The sequence below is a fragment of the Apteryx mantelli genome, chromosome 26 (assembly GCF_036417845.1).
Source record: "Apteryx mantelli isolate bAptMan1 chromosome 26, bAptMan1.hap1, whole genome shotgun sequence".
Lineage (NCBI taxonomy): Eukaryota > Metazoa > Chordata > Aves > Apterygiformes > Apterygidae > Apteryx > Apteryx mantelli.
Window position 1 is genome coordinate 219,702 of NC_090003.1, and position 27,823 is coordinate 247,524.

Genomic DNA, 27,823 nt, shown 5'->3' on the forward strand with positions numbered 1-27,823 from the left:
GAACTGTTTAGCTGTGCTACCAGGGAGACCCAAATATGAGTGTCCCGTGTGTCCCCCCCCCTCCCCCCTCGTGGAGAACAGGCTGCAGTAATTGATAGGCTGCCCTCAGCAGGCATACCTAGCTTGCTGAGCAGTCTGCACATTGTCCCTTATACCAGCCTGTGTGTGACAGACAAATGCCTGTTGCAGGGAAAACCTGCACCCATTCTGTGGCAGGTGGGAACTGCCTAGCATTATAAGCACTGTGATGTTTGCTTCAGTGCGGTGCAAAAAAGGAAGAGGGAAAATAAGTGTGTGGGAGCCACCTTTGACAATAAAAGCTGCCTGGAAATGGCTGGACTCACAGTTCCTGGCTAGAGCTGGGATGTTTATCTTTTGCAGACAGTCCGCCACACTGTGATCATCAGTGCATCAGTGAAAGAGAGTGAGGTAATGAAGAGGACAGGCAGCAACTAGGTTAGGAACTGTGTGTGTGTGTGTGTGTGTGTGTGAGAGAGAGAGAGAGAGAGAGAGAGAGAGACTGCCTTTATATTTGATAGGGGAGAATATGCATGCATGTGTGCCTGCACATATATATATATATATATATATTTTTAAATACATTTATATATATATATATATCTGTGTGTGTGTATACACACACACAGAGGGCTTGGGCACTAATGCTTTATGTATCAGGCCGGATGTACATATGCTTTTGTCCAGGCTATACAACCTGTACTCAGCCAGCATCAGTGAACTGTGCTAGGTCCTTAGTTTTCCAGGTAGACGTTGTGTAATGCTTACTGCTACCGTGTAATAGACAAGGAGGCTCCAGAGAGGCTGTAATCCACAGCTGTTGCAGGGCCATGCTTGGTAGCGAGGTTTTTCCTGACTATTGGGGAGGGGCAAGGCACGTGCGGAAGTCCAGCTTGTCCAGGTACCAGGGTGTACTGAGGCAGGCAGTTTCTGGGCAGTTTTGCCTGGCATACGAGGGACACAGCCCTTTCCTCTGCACAGCTTCTATGCTTGTGTAATAGCAGGGACACACCTACACTGTTTGGTATATATTAAAGGGACATGTTACTGCTGTCATTATGGTATGCCTCCTCAAGTCTGTGTGAGCTTTTCTACAGCTGAAGTTACTTTGTTATCTGGATTTCAGCATACTGAAAGAAAAAAAGAGAAAAGTGTCTACTTTTTTTTTTTTTTTTTAAGGAGTCTCAGTTCCTTTGAGTGGTAAGTCTTCTCCATGTGCTTTCTGAAAATAGAGTAAACATTTCCCTGGTTTAATGGCAAGCTGGCTGTCAGCTGTATGCCTCTGCATGGTGATGCTTAAGCTACATCTACCATGCTAAATGTATCCATGACTTTAAGAGTGAATCACACTCCCAGGCAAGTAGTGCAGTGCGTATCCCTAGTTCTCAGGGGCAGGACCCTCTGAAGTGAATTGGTGCAATTATATCAGTTGCCTAACAAACACTTGGCCTGATTCTGCTGGGTCCCTGTGGTGATTTTAAGATATCCTTGTTCTTATATAGTGTGTGTATGGTGTAGCCTGCCAGTTATGATTTTTAATCATACCAAACTGAGTGCATGCCTTGCATGACCTAAGGGTAAGCAGAGGGTGCTCAAGAGCACAAGGCCTCCCAGTATAGTTTGCATGCTTGCACAGGGTACCAAGTCCAGGCTGGTCTTACCCTGTTGTCTACTGTGAATGGGTCCTGGAGTGAACTATGTCCAGAAGTACACCTGGGTTTATCTCTCAGAGAATTAGCTGGCTTATGGCGAAGGAGAACCCATGAATTAACAGGCATGCAAAATGGACACTCGGAACTCGAGAACAATTTGGGGAGTTAAATAACAATGTAGACTTATGCTTAAAGAGCAACATATTTAAGCTTGTTTCACTGTAAGCCAGAAAAAACTCTCTTAATTAAACCTAGTCTTCTGTTGCAGTCATGGGTATTGGAAGAACTTATGATAGTACTGACATAGTCTTTCACAAAAGAGATGATCAATTTATTAAAAGTATTTTTCCCTGGTAGGCTAACTTCATAGTCAGATACAATTACTTGCATTACTGAGGGTTGGTTCATGTAACTTATGTATCTGTTATTAATATTTCTGTTATTAAATGTGACCCTCTTAGGTCTGGACATCCGAAGGCCTCATGAATTTTAGTATGATTAGTCTCTATTCTGTGTGCAGCATAGGATTTTGGATTCTACCACCAGGCGTGCATGATTTCTCATGGAAAGCCCAGACATGAGCCCTGTTCTAGAGTGATTTTTTTTTTTTTTTAACTGAAGAGGTACTGAAAATAATTTGACCTCAGACAAGCTAGCAGTTTGTAGACGATTCCATATCTGCCAGATATGCACTATGAGCTATAGCTGCTTTGAGTTAGAAAACTTAGAATTGGGGCCGATTAAGAGTTGGTCAAATGTTTCTCAATACTTTCCTGTTCCTGCTACTACTTTTTTTTTTTCTTCATTTTTATTTCATTAAAAGATAACAAGCATGCAAAAAATTTTCTGGGTGTTGTAGAAAACTTGTTATACTACAAAAAGGTAAAATGACTGTTTTGCTCTCATCAGCATTTTGAGAGTATATACAGCAAATGGTGCTGCCCATACTGCAGATACAGGGATTAGCAAAGATGGAAATAAAATCATGCCTGTGTGCATAATCAAAACAATAATTCAACCAATTTGAGTTACTTTGCCAGTAATTATTGTTTTCTTTTTAAGCTAGTATTCTGTCACATGATTTCACAGAACATTTCAAGTATTAGAACTATTACAGTGTGTTATACTGCCTTGAAAATTAATTTCTGCCAAACAAGCCTGCTTCCAGTGAGCCGCAGCTAGGCAGAACTTGTCCTTGTATTTTTTTTTAAACACAATTGGCTTTTTAGTGTTTTTGTGTAGTTGTAGTCATCTTGGCAAAACTTGTAATCTGAAGCTTAGAGAGAATGGGTGCCCAATGTTTGGGATGTTGTCAGTTTTCCTTTCTGCTGTAAAAGTGAAGACAACACTCAAAAAGAAAAGTTTCTTCAAGGGGTGAGGACTGCAGGGGAAGAAACAGAAAACATGGCTGGTGTCTTCAATGTTTTGTCTGGCTGCTGCCAGCTTGGGCGGTGAGTCATGGGAGCCGCCTGCAGTGCCTGTGGCCCGAGCTGGCAGCGCAGAATGGTGTTATGGGGCTCCACGGCTGTGTCCTAACCTGGAAAAGGCCTGAGGAGGCAGTGCCACACAGGGGAGTTACTGAGCACCTTTGGGCAGCAGTGCCTTGAAGCAAAGACCTAGAAGAGTTCACTGCGTGAAAAATAGGAGAGTTCCTCCGCAATGTGCTGCTTTACACACCTGATGAAGGTTACATACGGGAATATAAGAAGCAAAAAAGGCTGCAGATTTGGGGACTGTGCTGTTCTGTGTAGCGAATCCCATTGCACTCTGGATGCTGCACACCCGGTAGAGGGTAGAGTTTGGACCATTCTGATTACAGCCAGCAAGACACTAGGTATTATTTACAAGCAGGTTGTGTAGTAAAAGAAACACTTTTTTCCTAAGGTTATTAATAGTGACTAAAGGAATATGTTGCTCTATTTAACTAGAATGGAAGAGAGAGTGTTTAAAAAAAGGCCCACACTTCGTATGGGGAAATTTTCTTTGTTTTTAATTTACAGCAGAAAGAATATAAAGCATTCAGAAAACATTTTCCATATTTTAAGGGCAATTCAAAACATTTGCATGGTTCCAGCAGCTGATTTCTTCAACAGATCCATTGATTCAGTGATGCTTTACATGCACGGTTACAAAAATAAAACTTACAAAAGAGAAGACATCTATACTAGTTTTACATGCAAGTCTTGGGGACCCCCCATTGGGCACCAACTACTGTGTGGAACTGCCATAAGCGTGCAACCAGAGAGGGGGTTCATGTTATATTCTGTATTTCTGTCACACAGTATTACTGCTGTTGAATGTGTTTCACAAAGGAGCAATTCCATTACCAGAAGACAGATCTGGCTCCTGGCACTCGGGAATGTGGATTTTCCCAGAAAGCTGCACTTACATATCTTCTGTGAAAATGAAAGTTCCACAATCAAGAAAAGGGTGAGCAGAATCACTTCACTTCAGTGGGAGTCTTTTTAACTCACCAGTGATGCACTGAAGGGTAATGACCCGACACAACAAAGCACTTAGAAGCTATACTTAACTTCAAGCATGCAAGTAGTTCTGTTGATCTTATGGAACTGCTTGCATGTTTAACAGTAAGTACATGCTTAAAATGTTTGGCTGAAGCAGGATCTAGATTAGTAGATACACCACCAGGCCCATGGATCTGGAAGAGTAATTGGAAATAGCTCTGTATATTACTGAATCATTTTGTATAAATATAGGGGGTTAAAATACTTCCACTGAGGTCATTACTCTTGCTAGGAAAAGATCAATTCTATATTGTCACATACTGGTTAATGGGAGCAACATTTCGATTTCAAAATGTCAAAGTTCTTCCAGTAGTAATACAGAGCATTCCAGTTCATTCCAAAGGAGATTCTTCTGCGGTTCCTGTTCCATTTTTGTGTGTGTGGAATATTTTATGTTTTAAGTCCCAATTCAATACAATAAATTGAGGCTATGAGGCTGCCCACAGCCACAATGTGAGAGCCAGGCCATTCTTTCTTCATTTTTCCTTTTTTTTTTTTTCCAATTTAGAATCAGATCATAAAGCAGCAGTTCACAAATGTACAAGAGAATTCTGATAATGAGCTATAGCACATCTACTGTAATTCAATGCTGGCAGTGAAAAGAAGTAATTAAAAACAGGTACAATTATAGAAAAGGCACCAAGAGCACTGACCCCAGTTTTTTTGCCACAATCTTTGTTTTTACTCCTCTTTTAAAGACACCAGTTTAAAAGCTTCTCACATGTGAATATTTTTAGGCTTCACAACAAGCCTTGCGTTTAAACATTGCAGTTGGTGGCCGGGATCAAGTAAGAACAACTATTCCAAAACTAACAATCTCAAATTTACACCAGTCCATTCAGAAATTTTAAACTGCCACTAGCAGCACAAACACACAGGAGCAGTTTCTGATCTCAGACACATATATGTAATCCACAGTAACAACATGGACTTCAGGAGTTACTTCCTTTACATTCCTGCATAATTAAGATCAGACCCTGGCTCCTATTGTCAACACTTCATGACAGTTTTAAATTATTATTTCAATTTTAAAAAATCTAATTTCTTTGGCTCCTCACTATGTGGAAATAGCAATATACCATGACACCCCTACAAGATCAGTTTGCATCTTTTTTAAGTTTTCCCTTTTTTTGTGCAATTTTTATTACATTTTCTGACTTCCAGCAGGAGATATGAAAATGTGAAACATATTTTCTACTTTCATACTATTTTTTTTAATTTTATATTCATTCTAAGTGTTCTTTATTGGAGTGAGTGTATGGTGTTAAGCTAGATACGGTTTTTGTACTCTTATGATTATCTGCTCTGCAAAAGTAACTTAATTTTCTTAAGCAATATTAGCATTCGCATTACTTGGCACCATTGGCAAAAAAAAAAAAAAGAAAAAAAAAAGAAAGGGGGGGGGGAGAAGGAAGGAATAAATAAAGGAAATTCAACCAAACCAAACTCCTGGTAGCCAAAATCAAATGTAAACATATCCTTTTTTTTTTTTTTTTTTTAAGTAATGTTGCTCTGCCTTTTTTTTTCCTAAGTCTAAATACAGTAGCTCTTTTTTTTGCCATTTAGTCATGCTTTAGCAAAAATGTTCTTCTAAAGAACATTTAAAATAAAGTTTCTTATAGTGAAATAAAGTTTTTGTTTCATTTTACAGACCATAGCCACTAATGCTTTGCTTTTTTTCATTTCTTTTTCTTGAGTTCATGCACATATCTCTTTGTTTTAATATATACAGTATGTACAAACAATACATCCACACTCTTCTCGTTCATTCAGACAAAACTATACAAATAATAATTTTATCTTGCCAAGTTATTGACCCTTTGTGAATAAAATATTTAGTAATTAATCAATATATTCCCTTTCAAATATTTTTTCTCATTTTCCATTTCTACCTTCTATATATACAGAAACTGCCCAGATTTTGATGAAATAGCCAAAATAAGAAATTTACTGGCCAGAATGCAGCACCACTCTGATCTTTAGGTGGTATAAAATGTCCAGGCAACATATGTATGCGACTCTACAAAAGGACAAGAGGTTTGACAGTCACTTAACATAAAAAGCTACATGTCTTACAAATTAAGAACTTAATTAAAATAATAGTACATGAAAGTAAGGCTAGAAAATAAAGTGCTGAGTATGAGAAAAAAAGTACATGACAATTGATTTGCAGGTTCTAGTAAAAATATCAAAAAGAAACTTTTTAAAACTTGCTTAAGCTGCTCTCTCCATTTCTCATGCATTACCCGTTTATCTCATACACCAACCCCTTCTGTAAATTCCCACGGGATGTATTAAAAACCTGCAGATTTAAAAAGTTGCATTAAGTGTGCTGTAGAGATTTAAATAAAACACGAAGGACAGAAGTGCGAAGGAAATGAGGATGCATGGACCCAATAAAGATGTACTGATCTAAGCCCCTCCACTGAGACTCCCAAAAGCTTCAGTTTCTTGGAGATGACTGACAGGTGCAGGAACAGCATTCTTGTGTTGCTTGTGCATTCCCACCTTCCCTTAACAATATTTTTGGTATAGTATTTGTACAGTTCCACATGTTGTTTAATACAGCCCTATATGAAAAGGATAATTAATCGCTTCTTCCTTCTTGGAGAATGAAGCAACTCACAATTTCTTCCTGGTGTCTTTTTTCCCCATGATCCAACAGAAGATTGAGTTCCAAGATGTCTTGCTGAACAAATTAAAAGTTGTCCATGAAAGTGCAAATGCAATGACCAAAACATTACTGTTAAAATCCTGCAGCTGATATTTCCAGAACTGCAGTGGGTATTTCTGTTGTTGTTGCATGTCTCTGCTAAAAACAGAAAATGAAAACAGTCTGAAAAGCAATGTCACATTGCTACGGGATGCTGCTGCGTATCTTCAAGTTCCTTGGCCTTTTTCAATTCTTTCACTCTGAAAAAACAAAGAGGAGCTATATAACACTTCTATTCCAAAAAGCTTTAAAGGGAGCAAAAATCAAAATGATTTCTCACTATAACCTCCAATGCAAAAGAAGCCAACTCCCAGAGAAATGACGAGAGGGCAATGTGTTCCTGACACCATAAACAGTTGGAAGCGCAAGGAGGGGACAGTAGAAATCTGAGACAGAACACAATTGGAAGGATACACTAATTTCCAGGCACTATTTTTTTCTGATTTTATTAATTTTTTATATATATAGAAAAAAAAATATATATGTATGCAAGTGTGTGTGTCGGTGTGTATATTTAACTACAGTTTGACTTCATTCTGGTATTAAATTGTCCTATTTAATCGCTTGGGATTTTTTGGATTGCTTTGCATTAACTGATTTTGCTGTTGCCTCCTACTCCAGCTGTTACGGCTAAGTGGCTTTTCAGTGTTAACCTATTTTCTCCACAGATCACTGAAACATGGAGAATTTTCTGTTGTGCCAAGCACTGTGGGGAAAATCAGTCATTCAAACTTGCAGGGAAAGCTTGATGTTTGTTGGTTGATACAGTATCTCATGTTAAGAGAGTGTTTACATGAAAGTAAAAGGTACTGGTATCAGTGTGAACAAGGAAGATAATTTACATCTTCATACTTGTTCCAGCTGTTAGCAGCTGTATTTTCTGGTATGTTGCTGGTAGTAGATATTTATTTTTTCATAGCCAGTGGTGGACACTGCTTGCCAAGTGAGATGGAGCTTCTATGTGGAAGAGTTATTCTCCCTAAATGTGGCATGATGCAAGACTAAAATGTGCATGATACACTACCTCCTCTAACACTTGTTAGCATAAGAAGTAAATCATCATTGAAAGGTGAAATACACTAATAAATAAAAAAAAAGAGAAGGAAATTATTTCAAATCCATCAAATAAAGTAGAATTTTCCATCAGTGCTGGAGCAGCAGCAATCCCCAGCTCCGGCTGACAAACTGGCTGCACATCTGTGAAGGCTCCCTACAAAGGAGCCAAAACAAATCTGTGGAGATTTCCCACACTGCCCCTAACCCCAAAGGTGGGTACCAAGCTGGAGGCTGGGCTTGGGCCACCTGGACTTTGCCTCCCCTTGCAGGGAGCTTTCTGTGGCACAATCCCTTCGCCTTTGCTGTGTCCTTCCTTGCAATTCCTGTTCGCCAAACAAAGCCCTAATGTCACAGGAGGGCACGACAGGGTTGTCTTAATGCTGAAATAGAGGTGCACTTGCTTGCTACTAAATGGGACTCCACAGAAAGTAAAATTTTGATTTTTTTTTTAATTATGATGCATGTAACTTATTTTTACCCTTTCACATATTTGTAGATACACTTCCATGCTGCTGAGAGCAAACAGCAAGTTAAACAGAGAAGGTAGGCATATTCCATAGGAATAAGCGTCAGGCTCACTTGTGTGAAAAAGCCACCTGCCTCCACATCTTTCCTCCATTATTGCGAGGGAAGGCCCACCCCAAAAGGAGTAAGATATGGCCTAAGTTAAGGTGATTTAGCAGAGCATGTACATGCCCAGCTGATCTAGCTGCAACTTGAAAGGACAAATGACAGAGGTACAGTACAAAGAATCGTGTCACAGCTGCAAATCTGTGTAACAGAATCCAACTAAAAAGGGAGTGAATGTAACGAAGCTAAAGTAAATATAATTTAGATACTAAAAGGTGCCAGGAGAGGTAAGCATCAGCAATACTATTTTGTAGCTTCTGTAAGTAGGCTTCCACTCATACATCATCTTTTGGCCCTTGCACTAAGTTGCCAACATACGGGTACGATGAAGGCTGTATAACTGACCTCTGCATGGGGCCCTATAAATACATTTCACTGGCTCACTTACTTTTTTCTGCATATAGTACTACACAGAATCACAGTCAAAAAAGGAGCTGGCTGCTTTAAACTCTTGTTTTAGCCTACTCAAAGGTAGCACTCGGGGCATGCTCTTAACTTATGAATCTGGGGGGGAACAGAAGTCAGTGAATGAATCACACTAACCAGTAAATGTAATGTCAGACCTTTGCTAATTATCTTGATTCTACTGAACTATTTGATAATAACATGTTTGGAAAGACAGAGGGCTTTGCTAGTCCAAATGCACGTCGTTTTTCAGCGCTTGAAGCCTTACATCCAAGGGGCTACGACACTCCTCTGAAATCCCAGAGTCGGTAGTGTCACTCTTTGCTCTGAGTCAGGCAGAGGGGGTGTCTCAACAAAGGTCCCCCAGACTCCAGGAACTGCTCTGATCCCCAGGCTGATGAGGGGGCAAGAAAGCACCACCATTTCTGAATTCCTACTTGGGTCGTGCTGTACAGAGCCTAAATTTCCTGTTACAGCTTTAGCTTCTGTGGTGAAATGCTAGCTCTACCCAAGTCAGTGCCTAGAAGAACCCTGCTGAAGTCGGGGGAGCCAGGGCTTCACCACCACACAGAAAGCAGCAACACTCTCTCACCCCCATCTGGTTATGACGTATTATTATGTTAACTGCTTGGTAAGTCTGCATCATCCTTTCGTTACAGAAAACAGATGAGGACTGGTACAGTGAACAGAAGATGCTTGCAAATGACAGACAAATTGACCTTCTAAATTATATTTAGTTTTCTTTCTTTTCTTGCAGCAGAAAAGCAGCCTCTCTCCTGAAGTTGTTACTAATATTTCTATTACAGCAGCACACAGGATCAGAAGTTGAGCCAAGATCATTGCTATGCCAGAAAAATGTGTGCTGGAAAAATGTCGAGACTAACTATACATATGTTAAAGATACCATCTTCTAATGTATGATTTCCAGTGCAACTTCCAAGTGTCTCCTGTTGCACTTCAATACTATAATGTAAAATTAACCTGGTGTTACAGATCTCTTACTGTGAACATGCACATTAGATAAGCTGGTGGCTCTTTCACTGAGACATGCTATGTCTTTGTTTAGCACTTCAACATGCAAAGTCTATACTAACAAAGCACTTTTGCTGGGAGAATGCAAGACATGCTTTGCTGCAAACTTCAATCTACAGCATGCAGTATCTGTACTGGTGCAGACCTAGTGAAACTGTTTAATTGGAACATACATGCCACTGGAAATTAATTCTACAGCACTCAACAGTTGCACTAGTACAGATCCTATTCACAAATATGCGATGCCTTCCTTGGTCAAATGTACTTTACATTGGTTTACAGATTTTCAGGTTTATAAAAAATTTGCGAGGGCAATGATGGCTATCACTTAAAAACATAAAGACATACCAGGACTGGACTGAATTTACCTAACATTAACGTTACAGGCTTTGAAATTTGTCATGGGTACATTAACGGAAGACACTGCTTAGTCTGTAACTGCTTGAAACAAACCATATATTCCACAGCATTTGTAACCAGCTTCAAGATGATGACCATCCAAAGTTATTGAGCTACCATATTTTTATTAGACTAACCTCTCTATTTAGTATACATAATCATGCATGTGACATTTCAAGTGGGAGTGCAGGTAGGTACTAGGAGTCATTTTCTTGTGCAATACACTGCAAAGCGGGTATGAAGACCTGCAGTCTGCTGCTTACAGCCCCTAATGCTCGCCCAGAAGAGTGAGGTCGGGGAAGGCCTGGCTGGCACCAAGAGGCTGGAAAAGGTCTGCCCCTCTCCTACCAGCAGGCCCAAGGCAGCTCTGCTTAATTGCGGGATCTGCAGCACAGCATAGCGAGAGCAGAATTGAAGTACCTCCAATACCAATAACTTAGCAAATTCATGGCCAGACTGACATTTGGGAAGCACTGAAGTATTTTAAAGGCCCTGCTTCTTCCCCAAAGCAGTGCTAAACATGAAGTGCCAGAACCAGTGTATTCATTAAGCTATACGCAAGACGAAGGCTATCCACTTAATTTTTCATTTAAAGTAACTGTGTTTTTAAACAACCCACTGAATTGCTTTACCAAGATAACCTAGCACTAATTGTTTTCAACTAATTAAATACTCATTGGATAGTCTGTGCTGTAGCCTTTCCTGTGTCTTAAAGAACACACAAGCTTTTAGTTCTCATTTAACACTTTTTTCTTTTTGAGGAAGTTTCTTACTCAGTGGCACTTTGATTTGATTTTGTAACAGCAATAGAAAGTGTCAGTATGAGTGTGGGGTAGGTTATCGCCTCTTTAGTAATGCTCAGTGTAATAACAAACCCCAAAACAAAACCAACTTTTCAAATGTAGTTAAACATGATTTGACCAGGGAAATTTTTTCACAAATTATGACCCTTGAAAATAGAAATTCACTGAGTAAGTGCTGCTAGCACAGCTTTGAAGTGAATAATATCACATTGCCTTCATGCTAGAAGACAATCTATTTGTTTCATATTTTTCCACTCTTAAATTCAGGCGAGAAAGAGGGCCGAAGTGTAGTGTTTGCAGTTACAAGCATTAATAATAACCTGCTCTAAGGAAAAGAACATGACTAAATTTTACAGAATTGTTCAGACTCTTGCACCAGAGAAGGATATTCTTAGTGACAATGTTTCAACTCCAGTTTGGCAGACTTACAGTAAGACTTTTTAAAAACAAAACAAACAAACAAACAACCTCCCCCCCCCCAACCCCAACAGAAAACAAGACGGCTGAGAGCATGTAATATCAGCAGGCCACATGCTGATGGATGGCAAGCAAACCTCCCCAGAGGTCTACAGGCATGGGTTTGGATCACTTCTGAAAGTGCCTCCCAGTTGCATAGGGGCTGGAGGCGATGACTGTTCAGGACAGGCACAGCTGTAAACTGGAGCACACCAGAATGGGTACTAGGCTCTGGCTGTTGCGAGACTGCAAACAAGGAGAAGTACCATCCTACTTCAGCAGCTACTGAAAACTTGCACAGAACTGGAAGGACAGTAAATTTCTTTCTGCAGCGATAAAGCCTCCAGCAAAACCCTCCACAAATATCGTTTCCTCTAGATGGTAAGCATCTCTAAGGTACAAGGTCATTTCCTCAGCAATGGCTGAAGAGCAGATGGACAGAATAAATATGTGTGACAGAGATGACCACTGCTAAGCTGTCCTACTCACTGCCGTGGTGCTGACTTACTAAAAGGGAGGAGATGATTATTTGGACCATGAGCTTCAAACCCTGACACTCAGGGTTTGTCCCTGGCTACGTCCCAGTTCCCAGACTGCCACAGCCAGACCAAGCTTCTGCCCTTTGAACTGTGTTACTTACTTGGACACCATTCAGGAAGTTGTATCATTGCGTGCTGAAGCAATGTAGAAAGCAGCAGCCCCAGAAGCGAGCAGCAGCTTCGTGGATTTTTTTGGTTTTTTTTTTCCTTCCTGAGTCCCATATGGGAGTGTATGAGCAAATGAATTAGGCCTACTTAGAAAAAGTTACAGCAAACAATGGCTTCATGGATAAAGCATAACACAAAGCTGCTTCAGAAAATTTACTACATAATGCCCAGCCAGGGAAACGTTTAATGAATCTGAGTGTTGTAGCAAATAAGTTCTGGCAATGCTGAAGATCAATATAAAGGACAGGGTGCACTGGGAGCCAGAGAAGGCTTTCTGGTGAGTTACCTGTTGCTCTGAGAGCTGAAATGGCTTGTGGGACATTTAAGAAAAGGGAGCTCTTGCCTTTTTCCAGATATCTCATTTGGGTTGCGAAACAAAAAAGACAGAAAGGCCCAATAAGAGTGACACCCCAGAGCATGCGGTCTGCAATTTAACACACACATTTGTGCTCCAAAAACATTCAGCCCCTGCAAGAGGTAAATGAAAAAAAGAAATTACTTAGAAACCTTTCGCTGCAGGCACAGTGATGCATATCCCAATATGACATTTTCTCACATTGTCCTGAACTTGAACAAACAGAGGACTTTTCAATCCCTTATAATTTTCCCCTTTTCTCAATCTTATTAAGAGGCATAAGAAACTGAGTGCTTAAAACGCAATGGCTGCTGCATAGCATATATTAAAAACAAACCAAGAACAGATGTCCTAGGTACATGGGGGCAGGAAATGGTTTATCGTTGAAATGCCAAGAGAGGGAAGGGTCCGCAGGGAGCAATAAAACATACCAAATGTTTTTTATTCAGGTATGAAATAAAGTTGTACTTACCAGAGGAACTGACTTCGGATGTTACATGCACACTCCCCAAACTGGAGAGCAGCATTTAATCAAACCATAAGAAATTGGGTAGGGGAAAGGGGGATCTATCTTTAAAAGAAAGCTGCCATAAATTATTATATTCTTTATTATTCATGATCACAGATAATTACAACTCCACCCATTCTGCTCCACAGAGGACAGAAGTTTCACTGTGGGCAGAAAGCGACTGGCTAATCTAATAGTTTGAAAAGACTTGCTCCTTGTGATTTGCCCCAGATCACCTGTCTGCCAAGAATACGGCAGAAAGGCTCACAGTTCAGGAAGCCATGTATTTCTGTTCATGTCCTACATTCAGACTCTGAACAAAGCTCTCCTCTGCGGGAGGTTATAGCAGATAGTTTAACCAATGAACAGGGAAACATTTCCACAGTAGGCACTGTGGTCAGCTGAAATACATCCACTGGAGCAGGTTTCCCTGAGATAAAAGTTATTACTTAAAGGCAATAACTTGATTTGTTTTTCCTAGAAAGTCTTCTAATTTCTGCTGCTGGAGGATGGGAAGTTTGGTCTCACTTAAGTCAGCCAATAACCCCCTCCTCCCCCCCTGCCCTTTTCTGATCCTGGTATAACATAACCCAAATAAATCCATAAAAAGTCATGAAATCTAATTTGAAAAGAGGTTTTAAACCTGAAACCTGGAAGCGAATACTCTAACCATTCATCCGCGGAGGCAGACTAAATAAGCGCAGTGTCAGTGTACAGAACACATGAATTTAGTATATATATGTTTGCATGCATTCTTTCAGCGTATATGGACATGTCAGCTTGTGCAGGTCAGAGGGCCCAGAAATATTTTTTTATATGTGCATGCACACAAACAGCGTATGCATACATGTTGCTGTAAGAACTCAAAGCAGCAAAGAATCATCTGCCATAATAGACAACTTTTGGCAAAACAGCAGCTGATACACTTCATGAGATTTCATTGCTTACTTTTTCCAGATGATCAGAGAAAGTACATTTAAGCCTAATAGAAAGATCATCTGAAAGTAAAGCCAAATGCTCTTTAGTATGGAAAACAGCACCTGTGCACCTAGGACAGTTTGTGACGATCAGTGCTAAGGTATCATAGCCCCCCTCCCATGCATATAACCTATTCCTCACTGTGGAACGGGGTTAATCTAGCATGATTGATACTGCTTTCCTGATTCATGCTTCTTCAGCTATCTGTATTAGAGACGAGTCCAAAAGCCTGTATCGCTGACCTGGTCCCACTGTAAGAACACACAGAATAACAAATCACTGCCTCAAAAATAAAATGGTGATGTACTGGAAAAGGGAGAACATTAGCAAGTATATCCTATTTGTACATATGCATACATGTCTGTAAATATATTCATCTGCAATGTATTCTTCTGGTGTTATTAAAGACCAGCTAAGTGCTCTTCCCATAAGCTCCTCACCTTGCCATTAGACATTGCAGTGAAGCCCACCAGATAGATCATGAGAAAATCGGAGACACTAGCACAGGAGATCATGGATTGCTCTGCACAGCATTTTAACTATAAAACAGAACTAGATTCCTGTATTTTCTTTGGAAAAGCTCTCAAAGCCAGGAACCATCACTGTACACAGTGGTAGTATAGCTAAAGACGGACCACTAAATTGTATACAGGTGGAGATTTTTGCTTATCTGCTATGTGCTATACGCACATTTTCACAGAATCTCAGAATGGCTGAGGTTGGAAGGGATCTGGAGATCGTCTCGTCCAACCCCCCTGCTCAAGCAGGGTCACCTAGAGCACATTGCCCAGGATTGTGTCCAGATGGCTTCTGAATATTTCCAAGGAAGGAGGCTCCACAGCCTCCCTGGGCAACCTGTTCCAGTGCTCAGTCACACTCTTGTTATTGACTAGAGGAAATTTCAATGCAGTCCATTTTTCTCAATATTTTCAGCTACTTTTACGGAAACTTCCAAGACCAGCTTTAACAGTTGCTCTGTTACTGTTTATGAAACTTGGGATAGCAGTGCAAACCTGCATTCAATTCAAATAATACACCACTGAAGTTCCTGGCTTCTTTTGGTTCATATCTGTCTCCTAGGAGCAGTAACTGACCAATTTCTCTACCCATGCCACACTACGTGCCATTCAAGGCAAAACCTGCAAATGCTACTAAACTTTCAGAATCTGTGACTCTGCTTTCAGGTAAGTTCTGGTATATTTCTACGTATACACAATCTTAAAACGCAACAATTGATTGTTCTCCAATACTGGTGACTGACCTCTCAGCTGCACCTAGAGCAGCATCGCCATGCAGTATCTACCGTGTGCGCCCTCGGGGGTGGCTTCACTCAAGTCCAGGGAGCTGTGGACTAGCTGTGGGCCTGGACTTTGCACTTGCTCCTTCAACACTGTCTGGGTGTTCAGTCTCCCTGCCAAACACTGGACGCAATACTGCAGCTGCACCTTAGTTTTTGTTCCTGTACGTGCGTACTAGTAAAGGAATGAAACTCATTGAGTGGTGCTGATGTGCAACTGCAGAATATTCATTACTGTGCAACAAACATTCATGGAACTAGCAAGCTTTCCAAACGCATGAGCTGAGGTTTCACATGTAGATTCCCCTTTACAGTCTCTTCTACTAGTGCACTGACCATGCAAGCCAGATCGGTTTTAGCATATCTTGAGACTCAGCATGAATCTATTCTCTTAGTAGGAATCCTAGTCTTGAATGGAAAGGCACTATAGCACAATTACTTTTCTCCTCTACGTCTGAGTCGTACATTCTACTTTCTTTTCAGTTTAGAATCCAACTAGCCCATTTTGGTATGCACATTTTAAGTTTAAATCTTCTTCCTATTTGCAGAACAAAAAAGTCTTAAAACATATTCCCTTCTGTCTGACAGTGAAAGGTTACACACAGCGCTGCTACTGGAGAGCACAGCACAGCTTTCAGCCTGTGCTATAGTTGGGACCTCTGAACGGACCTCAGCCACCGAGCAGGGGCATTTTGCCAGCAGCCTGGGCCTGCCCGTGTGGACGCCAGGGCAGAGATGCCCAAGTACTGGGTGCAGCATGCTAGGGAGCAGCAGGCAGCTGTGCAGGCATGTCTGCACACAGCAAGTCAGTCAGTTAAGCAGAAAATCTCTGGAGAGGAGGAAGACTGAGAAGAGCAGCACCAAAATGGCAAAAATAGAAGTAGTTGGAGGAGGGGATGTATTGTTAAGCGCACCAATGTCTAGCTGCAGACATGCACACCAGTTCCTCTCTTACAAAGTCTGGGGCTAGCTCCACAGCTAGCCACACAAAACCAGAAAGGATGGGGGAGAGCCCCACTTAGCTCCAGGTAGTGCTAGAAAACAGGTCCTGCCAGGAAGCTCCCTGCTGTAGAAACAGTCTCAGGCGGTGGAAGGAGAAAAAGATCCACTGTGTGTCTCCTCTTCTTCCCCAACTCCTATCTTGCATCAGTCTCTCCTAGTTAGTTCTGCTGCTTTTGAAAGGGATTCTCACCTTGACAGGGTTGCGGCATTTGGCTTCTGCTCAGGGAAGAGACAGAGTGGGGTGCATCCGCTGTTCTGGTTGGGATGGGCCCCATAGCTCAGCTTTCTCTATCCCCTGACCCAAAGTGCATGAGGTGATTGGAAGGCAGGCCCTTCGCTGTGCCTAGGGGCAAGGCCATTTGCACACCGCAGCATTCAAGGATCCCTGCCACAACAGGCATGTGTTGCATCATGGGGGGGGGGCTGAGGAGTTGCAGGCTCCAAGGAAAGGGGCAGCAGAAACCCAGCAGCTAGAAGGCTTACCTGGCACTCGCCTTACTCTGGCCCACCTCAGGGCAGGAGCCTCAGGGAAGGAGGGCAGGAGCCTCAGGGAAGGAGGGCAGGAGCCTCAGGGAAGGAGGGCAGGAGCCTCAGGGAAGGAGGGCAAGGAGCCTCAGGGAAGGAGGGCAGGACACTGCCTGCAAACTGGGAAAGGTGTTCTGCTGGGAATCCAGCAGATCCAGCCCCTGGGCATCTCTGCCCTGCAGCGTACTGCTTGACTGGCAGCAGTATAAAATGTCATCATTCATCTGTAGCATTCATTACTGCCCCACTGCACACGGTAACTGATCCTGAGATTAAAGATGGTTAACTTGTCTACTTTTGCAAGAAAAAAAATTAACATTTATGTCTTTACAATGGAGAAAGGTTGATTCATCTAATTAAAATGACATCTGTTTCTTTCCTTTAAGTTACTTATAGTGATTTGTATTTTTCAAAACCAAATTACAGTTTCCTCAAGAGGCTTTACAAACCAGACACCCAAGGGTAGACCAAAAATTACCAGCGCTAATTATATACAAAGCATCAGTAAATACAAATGACCTGGTCAGTCCAGTACTAAGAGAACACAGTTCTTGAATTAACCTGCATTAGTTGTAAAGCACATTATCATAAGTGCTATGAACTGGAGCTACGGATTTCCAGCTAGCAACTTCACCATGCTGGTGCCCCTGCAATTGAGAGGAATGTTTCTCTTCCCCTGTCTGGGCAAGATCCAAGAAAGTGAAGCACTGAAACAGTTAAGGCACATCTGGGCCTTTGTCCTCATTTAATCAAAATCTTATTTCAGTTGTCAAGAGTAAAGAACACAAATTGCTACTTGTACAAAAGTGAAGATATGCAACAAAAATGACACCACAAAAGTCACACTCTTGAAAGAAATGTTATTAGCTATTGCTTCATTAAGCTAAATAGTTAATCCAGTAATAAGGCCTCCAGGAGACTGAAGCCCAATTTATATTCTCACTCTCAAGTCAAAAATCAGATCTGCAATTGAAAGTTGGTAAAATTCCATGATCATCAATTCAGTTTTCCATTCTGAATGTTACATGGAAGCAGGAGTCCAAGTAATCCCTCCCTCTGCCTCCTGTTTCTCTTTGAAATAGTAGTAAAAAACAAACAAGTGATGTTTCTCCAACTTCAGCTTTTGCCAGAGAAAAACACCCTGTTGCCCTACAGCCTCCTAAAGACCAGGTGGTACTGAGCAGTCCCTGCTGACAGCTCTGGCACACGTGTCTGGAAAGCAAAAGCATTCCCTTCTCTTACAGGGACTGGGATCTGCCATGGGAACACTGTGATCTATTCTCACCCTTCTGTCAGGTAGCAAAACAGCGCACTAATGTGACATATCATGGAGCTGAGTGGACTTTTTTTAATCTGAGGAGACTCCCAACAGAAGCTCACTTAGCAGTTCTAGTAACTGCCAATTTACTGTACTGCAATTATAGTATCCTCACCTTCATTTCAGCATTTTTTCCCCTATCTTTCTGCTCTGTAGATCAAGATTAACAGCTGAGAGAAGGAGCTGGCAAAGAGCTAACCCTTGTAAGGTAACCAGACATGTAACTTACCAAAGACCAACTTCTAGGAGGTAAGAATTGGAGCTTAACCATCTCAGAGAGTAAAATGCAGTGGGAAAAGCTCTTCCGCGTCACTCTGGCTCAGGCAGAAACAAATACCCATCTAGTGCAAGCTGCATCTGTACAGTAGCTTCCTAAGATCTAACATGAATGCTGTCACATTCTTATTATAAAGGACATAATTACTCATTGAGCATGTGTCATTGCAGACCCATTCAAGTTCTGAAATCTACTAATAGCCATTTTGGATACTGTAGAACTGCCCATCGACACCACCTTCTAAGCATGCCCATGATGAATAAACAGGTCCTTTTTACATATTCATGCATTGGTAACATCTACTGTGGAGCTCTCTCCTGTTATAAAAGCAGCAGTGTTAGTCATTGCAGTAGGGTTAGTTTATACAAGATTCTGTTTCATATAATTAATGGAGGTGAAACTTACTGGCATATCTGGCTGCAGCCCCATGCAAGCAAGCAGAAAGCAAAAATATTTAAAATGGAAGAGAGAAACTGGCTAGCAGGCAGCTACACTCACCCTTTTGTACAGCCTATGGTCCACCAGAGGGCTTCAGACAGCAAAACAATACCAAAGAGCTATTAGCACACACATGGCAATAACGGTACCTTACCAATAGCTTCACTTCAGTGAGGAGGAGATAAATACTTGTGCTTGCCTGGAGAGAAAGACCCCTTCCCACCTCCTGCCTTTTGCACTCCTCTTTACCAGGAAAGCAGAGTCTTGTGTTTAGATATTTTAGGGCAGGAAATAAATAAGTAAAATAAACCCAATCCTGTCATCTCGGTGGTATTTCCAGCTGCATCCTGCCTTCCCTTGCAGTGACTGTTTTCTATCTCAGTCCAAACACTCCTCCATAAAAAAAAACCACTACAGATCATAATCACAGCCTAGCAATGGAGTAGATATCTCTCAGAACAGTAAAATTTTCATACGAATCAGAGAAAGAAGAGAAAACAGAACATTATCAGTGAAAGCTGACTGTATGGACCAGGTATGGATTCAGTTCAGCTAACCCGAACCCACTTCAGAGCTCTCATTTTTCCTTACAGCTCTAAATGAGTCCTATTTGGGAACCCCCAAGTAGGTGGAGTATTTTCAAAACCATTAAATATACAAACCCTTAATGCTGCCTCACACAGGAGAGTGTGCCAGAAGACAGGTCAACTCACAGCAGGTGTAATGGCAAGTATCAGGTTGGAAGTTAGTCAGTGCCAGCAGACAGGTCCAGGCAACAAACAGCTACTCAGGCACCGGTCTCCTGGGAGGCCAGGAATGCTGTTTCTCATTTTTTACAAACAATACTTTGTGATAAGTCATGTTGACACCATGTTATGGCTGATGCATGTTTTTCACCAGATTTTTGAGAATATGACAACAGATGGATAAATATATACTTTTTCAAGACCAAACGAAAACCATACATCTCTGACTGTAAGAATGACTGCTGCTGATGAATGACTACGCTTGTTGCCACGATGCCTGCTAACATTCAGCTATTAGAACTCCAGTACTTTTTCTTTCTCTAACTACGCTCAACCAAAACTTACATTCCTTTTCTGATTTTCAGCAATTTCTACACATCCATTACTAAGAGAACCTCAGCCTTGGAGCATTAACTGTTCCAAAGCATCTGAAATACTGTCTGATCAGGCAACAAAAGTAGGTTGATGAGATCAGAAAACTCAGACCAACAAGCCTAGGAACCCTGCCATGGAACCTCAAGCTGATACAAATCATGTTTGCTCTACTGAATATTTGTGCCAATAAACTAATGAACAAAATAGGACAAGAAAACCATTTAAGCTGTTCTGAATACTAACAGAAAGGGACTTTTCATAATTTGCTTACAACAGTCTTTGATTGACTTAAAATAGAAAAAAAGCAACCACCTGGTTGCCAGGAGAAAGCCTGAGTAATTCTTGATAAAGGCAACAGAGTAAGATCTTAGTAAGAATCATTTACTGGCCCAGCAACAACCTGGTTGTGGACAAAAACCAAGGTTAAACAGTTTCTTTTTCTTTTTCCTTTTTTTTTTTAAGGTTGAATTTCTGAAGTTTAAGAATTCACTGCCTTTCTGCTTAGCTCAACAGCCTTATGACAGAGCCTAACTGGCTTTTCCACCCCACTTTCCTATCAGCTTTCTGGTGTCTTCTGCAAGATCCTGTTTGTTTGATGTTCCTGCAGGTGCTCTCTTCTCTGTCATTCCTTCAGATTTTCCAAGAATATCAGTCATCTCTATCCCTTGTACTGACAACACACTGTGGTTTAACAAGTAGCTCCATAATGCCATTTTTATGCTATGGAACAATAAATAACATTAGTTATTAGTTGTTATGGTTTGTTCCTGGCTGCCAGGAGCCTGGATGACTGAAGTATTTCTTTATGGAGCCTGAGGCTTTAATTTCTTGTTTACAGCAGCAATGTGCTCACTTCAAGCATTTCACAGGGAGTCTCCGATGGGATTCCCACAAGCACTACCTCAGAAACAATGTATGTGGGGTGTTAGTCTAAGCACCCAGCCACTTCACCCTAAGTTGTACCCTGTGCAAGCATTACACAGGAGGCACAGTAGACTGAAGGTTTATAAAATAAGTGTTTAACTTATTTAACACAGTAAGTTATATTACTTCATCTCTAGAAATGTGTAAGCAAGAGATAACTGCAAGTATTAAGAAACAGAACAGACACGTTAATTAAGAAAGCGTGGAGAAGAGGGGGAAGGGAAGGAAGCAACTCCCACATCTTACCACATGGTACCTCAGTGTACACACACCATGAACAGGGCAGCTCAAAAAGGAGGTGTTCAGCAGGAGGTTTCAGAGTCTAGCTTGTGATGGAAAGAACGAGAATGCTCTGAGGCCAGGACATGACAGTCCTGGGGAAAGCGTGTGGCTCTCCCCCCTCAGCTCCCTCCAGCAGGGAGAGGAAGCAAATGGGTCAGCCTCAGAGTCAGCTGAGACACTGAAGCAGGTGAAGATCTGTTTCGGTAAGTAAATCTGTATCATTATTTCCAGTATTATGCTTTTCCTTTGCAGTTGTTTCCACAAGCAAAACATTTTAATCTATTTACTTTTAACATCCTGTGTAGTAATAAAGCTCTAGGAACCTGATAAGCATTCTTTGTGTATCATTCTTCAGCAAACACAAACAAGCATAGGGACCAGATTACGCTGTAGGGTACCTGAAGTTTGGAGCATCCACAGGTCAATGGGATACTCCTGTTGCATGATCCCAAGATCACTGACGCAGCCTAAAAGCAGAGGGTGTCCAGTGTTTTGGAAGCAGTCTTTCCTGACAAGTATTTGCTGAGCTTTTTTGACAAGGAGTATAGGGAAAGAGGCCTAAACTCGTCACTAATTTCTAAACGGTTCTGTAAATCTAGTAGGCTGGTAAATTTATGTCCTTTTCACACAGATTCTAAATGCTGTCTGTCATTTCTGGAAAGTTTTGCTTTTATTTTTAGCATTTGCCAATGCCAGAATGCTCCCAAGATAAAATTTGTCTCAATTATTAATATCAGTAATGTTAACACTGTACTAAACCTTTATAACTGCTTGGAGAAAGTACAGGAACATAAGCATGCGATCATTTTCTGTTCAGAAGGAAAAGCAGGGCGGTTCTGAAACACAGTCACATCTTCAGTGGAAACAGATTACTTCTTCCTTTGTCGCATCCCAACCAAGAACCATGGGCTAATTTCAAAATAACCATGATCTCTACCAAAGTGCCTATGGACACAGTCAGGACTGTTCTGTTGCAGAAACTCAAACAGTCTGCAGTTCAATGTAAAGCCAGGGAGAACCTACTCACAATAAATTCTACCTCCTTCTTGGATATTATTAGATAAGAAATCAAAACAAGACCTGCATCTTTCTCCCAGAGATGCATAGCAGCAGCGACCACTCTGCTGGAGAGAGTGTGGATCTAGATACAGGCAAAGGGAAGTGACTCTCTCGCAAACTTGACTGATGCGAATGAGTGGGTCTCACTCTAGAAAGGAAACGGGAGACGCTGAGAAAGAGGAAGCCAATGAGTGGAAGGCAAGAAAAACTGCTGGAATCATAGGCAATTTAGGCCCTGGAGAATCTAGGTTACTAGACAGGTGGAGACTTAACTGAGAGCGGTTTAAAGGTATGGTACATCCTGTACATTGTTGTAAAATCCAGTGATACAGCTAGTTATGGGAGACTCTCTGGGTGCACGTGTTTAAGTCAGCTGTAGGAGTCTCTGGCAGTTCAACTCCAGAACTCCCACAGATGGGAACAGGCATATGGCTTCACAAGGGACTGCCTGGACATCAAGCAGATCTCAGAGGACACAAAAGGCTGGAGTCTCCGCCTACTTCAAAGGGCAACCTGCCTTATGAACTATAACATGAACCTTTCAGGCCCTCCACCTGCCTTGCTGAGAGCAAGCCACCTGTGCTTCTTCATGAAATACTGTGGCTGTTTCAGGTGCATTTGGAATTGGTCTGGAAACCACAAAGCCCTCTTTTTTGTCCACATGTGCTACTTCCCACTCAACCTGCAGGTAAGAATTCCTTCCACAACCCGAGCTACACTAACTTCCTGCAAACTGCAGCTCTGAACTTCCACAAAAAGGACCGAGTCTATTTCTAAAACCAAGCTTATCACATGCCCCTCTGAGCTCAGTTTGTTCAAACATCGCTGGGATGTACTAGACATGCTTCAAAATGCATCAGGTCTGACCAGCTCCTGAGTGCTGTTGGTGAATGAAATGAATGTGTGGTGAGAATGGAGGGAGTGGAGTCAAAAACATCTGAACTAATTTTTGTCTATGAAACGTTTCAGTGTCTATGCAATGTTCCAGACTCTTTCATTAAAAAATCAAAAGAAATGACCTGCATATAGAAGAGTATTGATAGGGGAGTGCTAGCTGCCACACGTTGCCAGTGAGCACTTTAGCTAACACGCTCAACTTCCCACACTAGCAGGAGATGATTCATGTTCACGTCTGTGTCTGTATTCCCAGTTTACTGAGTTAAGTGTGGGGTAACTGACATTTGAGCTAACATATCTGCTGTTCTGCTGGCACATTCCACCCATCCAAATTAAAAAGAACCCATCTTTGATGAGACTCTACCAAATGATCCTGGTGACCAAAATAAAGCCATTTCCAGTGTACATCAGATGTTGTCATGTTTTGTGCTTTTACCATGTACCATGAATGCTCTGTGCAGTGTGCAGGTCTGTTCAGCAATTATGAACCGCAGCTATCATTCAGTGAGTTTTTTTTTCAGACTTCCTAAAACCCAACCTTAGAAGTCACATGTCTTGCTTTGCTCAAATTTGCTCAAAGTTTCCTTATTCTGTCTTTGCCTAGCACAACCCGGGCTGCTTTACTGTACCAGCAATGGAGCTGAACATCATAATTCTCTTTTAGCAACAGTCTTAAGAGATTTCCTTTTTGCCAGTGTCTCTTGGAAGCAGCTGAGCTTTGTTATTTGATTAAAAGATCTGTAGCAAGCTGATTTTATTGTCCTTTACATTGCACTTATTGCTAGGGCATTTGAATATCACTACACATGCTCTAAGGAAGGGCAGGTATCAAAAAAATGATGTAATACCTGTGGCGGCAGCGTCGTAAAAAACGCATAATCTTGCGAGCAGCTTGATCCTGCTTCTTGGTGAGCAGACTGCTTCTAAACACAAAGAAGGAAACATCAAGGCATAGGCAAGACTGGGTAGCAGAGTACTTAATGTCAGAATAAATACCTTATAAATTACTGTCCTTTTCTCACTGGCCTCATCTGTAAATTACAGCACAACCTTGACTAAACAACACTATATAAAGATCCCAGTAGGGTCTAACAACCCAACAGCTCACCTGAGTTTCTGTTGTACAATGGCGGCTGCTCGACGGTTTTGCCTCCTTTTCCCACATTCTTTGTAGCTGCGATAGTACTGCTGGATCAGCATTGCGGCTCGTCGGCTCTGCTGGAATTTTTTCTGCTCATAATAGCTTCGGAATTTGCTCTGGATAAGAATGGCAGCTTGTGTCATCTTTTTATAAAGTGCATACTACAAGAGAAACAAAGAAAAGCTAAGACATTCCAATAAAACAAACAAGAAGAAAGTTCCTGTGGTGAAAGACTCTAAAGCCACTAAGACATGATGAGAAGCCAATAAGCATCTACTCGCTGATTGGGAATTGACTGAGAAATGGGCTACAACAAACTGAAACAACTGTGAAATTAGGTGCAGAACCTAGTCTGCATCAGAAAAGCAAGTACTTGTCTTGCTGGCAATAGAATAGCTTGATGGGATTGGGTTTAATACCAAGCTGGCAGAGGCTGTGCAAGTACATGTTAATGCTGAACAGATCCAGCTGTACTATACTTATGGACAACCTTGGAATGACTGGAGTTGATCCTGAGTCATGGTTACATTGCTTCGTATTTGTGCTGAAGTGGGTCTGCATTAGACATAAACCAATTAACTCAGAGGAACTGTTTTTTCCCTTTGCATACAACAAAACTCATTAGAAGGTACAGAATACCATAAGATAAGATTCAACTCTACACAGCCATTGTTTGTCAAGAATCGTACCAACAAGAGCAAAATACGCCCAACTAAGTAACTATAAGAGGAAAGCAGCATGAATGACTATTCCAAAATACGAACAAATTAAATAAAAAATAAAGGAAAATACACCTTCTTATAATGTTTTCTTTAAAAAATAAAAAACTTTAGAAGATATTTTTAAAGAATCTGATTTGCTGTTCACATGTGTATTTCACTTTCCTATGGCAATTAACTGTGAACAGCCAGTTTAAACAGTTTCAGTCTCTTGTTTCTATGCCATAGCACAATGCTGCAACTTTTGATTGCTCATATACCCATTTAAATCCAAGCATTTCAAATGGAATGACATATTACTCCAACTTAAAGAAAATCAGTTAATTAAGCAAGTCTAATATTGAGCCTAAGTACGTGAAAGTGTGTTTTTAATGATTATCATAGACAAAACTAATCCTCACTAAAGTTCTGTAATAAGCATGTGTTGACTTGCAGATTTGTGTGAGCAGTTGCACACATCCAAAATCTTCTCCACCACTGGATTATTTCTAGCCCCATCACGCTGAAGAACAGGCACAAACTCTTTAGAAGAAAACCTTCTTTATTCTATGTCCTTTTCCTTTTAAAATACGCAAGTAGATGACTGTTTAACAGAAACCATATGCATTCATGCATATTTTTAAAAGTCATCTTTATTAAGACAAACAGAGATCTAGAATAATTTATGTAAGTTGCATTTGCACCTCTGAACTAACACTATGACAGAGGTTTTCAGTGTTTGCTGATCTTATTTTGGGAATTATAACACTTTAAAAACTTCAGTGTCTGTTGTTCCTGGACGTTTTACCAGCTATGACTTCCTGCTCATTTTATCAGAGGAGAGCTGAGACACAGAAATAGCAGCCACTGCCCTGTACAGGGCGCTGTCCTAAAATATCTTAATGGAGTGCTCCTGTCTATTGGAAAAAAAAACACCCAAAAACCCAGCACCCCAAACCAAGCAAAACCCCCTCCAATATCATCACAGACCACCATTTACCAAATTTCACTTTTTGGAATTGAAGCAGTCATTAGGTACAGTTGCATTTTGTCATTATTCATTTGCATTGGTTTTGTTTTGCTTCTTGCTTTTAAACATTTTTAAATAAATGGACCAGATTGTGATTGTAAATTAGCTTTTTAAATAAGCCCACTCGTAGGCTGGTCATGGTCTTCCTTCCAATTTTTAGCCCAGAGGGGACTTCTGTGGCTGAGTTACAAACCCCTGAACAGAAGGGTTTAAAGATGAAATAGTGATGTGAGCCATGGCTGTTCAAATCTACAGTCGTAAGCCTGTGCTGACCTCAGTAATACAGTAATATAATAGAGAAGTAAGGCATGTGAAAGAGAAAATTACAGTCTCTGCATACACTAGACCCCAGTATGTTTGCATTCAACTGTAAGATCCACTAGCTGATTAGCTATTCAGGTACTGAGTCCCTGGGCCATCCATAACTCCCCAAATTCCCTCTCCTCCTCTTCTTCCCTCCAGCTGGGAAGAGGATAAAGGGAAATATCACCTAACCTCCATGAAGAGGCGAGTCCCAGTTAGTATAGGGGCCCCAGGAAAGCTCAGTTCAGTTGCCCTGACAGAATAGTACTTTGACTGATACAAAACCACTGTGCATGAGGAAGCTATGGATGAAAAAATACCCCTGAGGACACGTTCTCTCCATAAGAGCATGCCTTGTGTCCTGGGTAGCTCTGAGAAAAGCTGAGCTGGTTCCAGGATCTGGTTAGAGCAAGACATTGCACAGCTAGTAAATCCATCTGTACAGGAGAAAGTTATTCATCATGGACCATTTAAGACTGGCATTAACTCCTGTGTCTCCAGTATGAGCAGCAACATACATGAGAGTGATCTTAGGAATTCTGAGCACAGATATTTTAAAGATGGACTTTCAAAATACTTTCACAGGCAGGCAGAATGGTAACAACAATGTTGTATGGGTGGGATAAGTGTTCCCTTATGCTCCCCAAATACTGAGGAAAAGGTCTTGCTGATTACAGAGGAAAGGCTAATAAGCAGCAACAAAGGAAAGTCCGTCCTCTGGAAACTGACTTCAGAACATTCCCCTCGCCTCAGCCCATCGCTGCTTAGGGGAGCATCTGTAGAAGCAGGAGTCTTTTTTTTCCTTTATTTTTTTTTTTAATGTTGATATGCTGTGGCACAACAGCCTCTGCCTATCTCCCAAAAGAGGTTTGGTTTGTCACAGTGCTTTAGCCACCACAGGCATTTACCAGTGGATACTATTAAAGCATTTCACTAAATGCCAGCTTCTCCTGGTTTATACTGAACGTGAAAGCTTGTGACCCAAGGGGAATGGTTTCCAAAACAGTGTTTGTATTTGTATTACCTTCAAGGCTATCCAAGTAAGCTTAGGGAGAAACAGAAAATACAAGGTTAATGTTAGTTCTGCAAATAAAGAATTGAAAAAAAAAATAAAAACCAAACCATCTTCTTTCAAAAAGAAGTGATTCCAGGATCCAAGACAGACTCTGTCAAGCAGTTTTTGAAAGGTATTAAGCTTCGCTATTACAGGAAGCATCACTTCAGAATGACAGCCATATGACAGTTTGAGGGTCAACTGCGATGCACTCAACTAA

At 41.2% G+C, this 27,823-nt stretch overlaps 1 protein-coding gene across 1 annotated transcript in view; it reads right to left on the reverse strand.

The window, feature by feature from the left end:
* Nucleotides 1-3,637: 3,637 nt before the first annotated feature.
* Nucleotides 3,638-27,823, reverse strand: part of CAMTA1 (calmodulin binding transcription activator 1) — a 467,604-nt gene continuing 443,418 nt past the window's right edge. The window contains exons 19-24 of the mRNA XM_067311008.1: nucleotides 27,574-27,594; nucleotides 24,486-24,679; nucleotides 24,226-24,300; nucleotides 19,155-19,185; nucleotides 12,683-12,864; nucleotides 3,638-7,108 (exon numbers count right to left, since the gene is read on the reverse strand). Of these exons, the coding sequence (XP_067167109.1) occupies nucleotides 7,045-7,108; nucleotides 12,683-12,864; nucleotides 19,155-19,185; nucleotides 24,226-24,300; nucleotides 24,486-24,679; nucleotides 27,574-27,594 (567 nt within the window). The 3' untranslated portion in view covers nucleotides 3,638-7,044. The remainder of the gene's footprint in view (nucleotides 7,109-12,682; nucleotides 12,865-19,154; nucleotides 19,186-24,225; nucleotides 24,301-24,485; nucleotides 24,680-27,573; nucleotides 27,595-27,823) is intronic.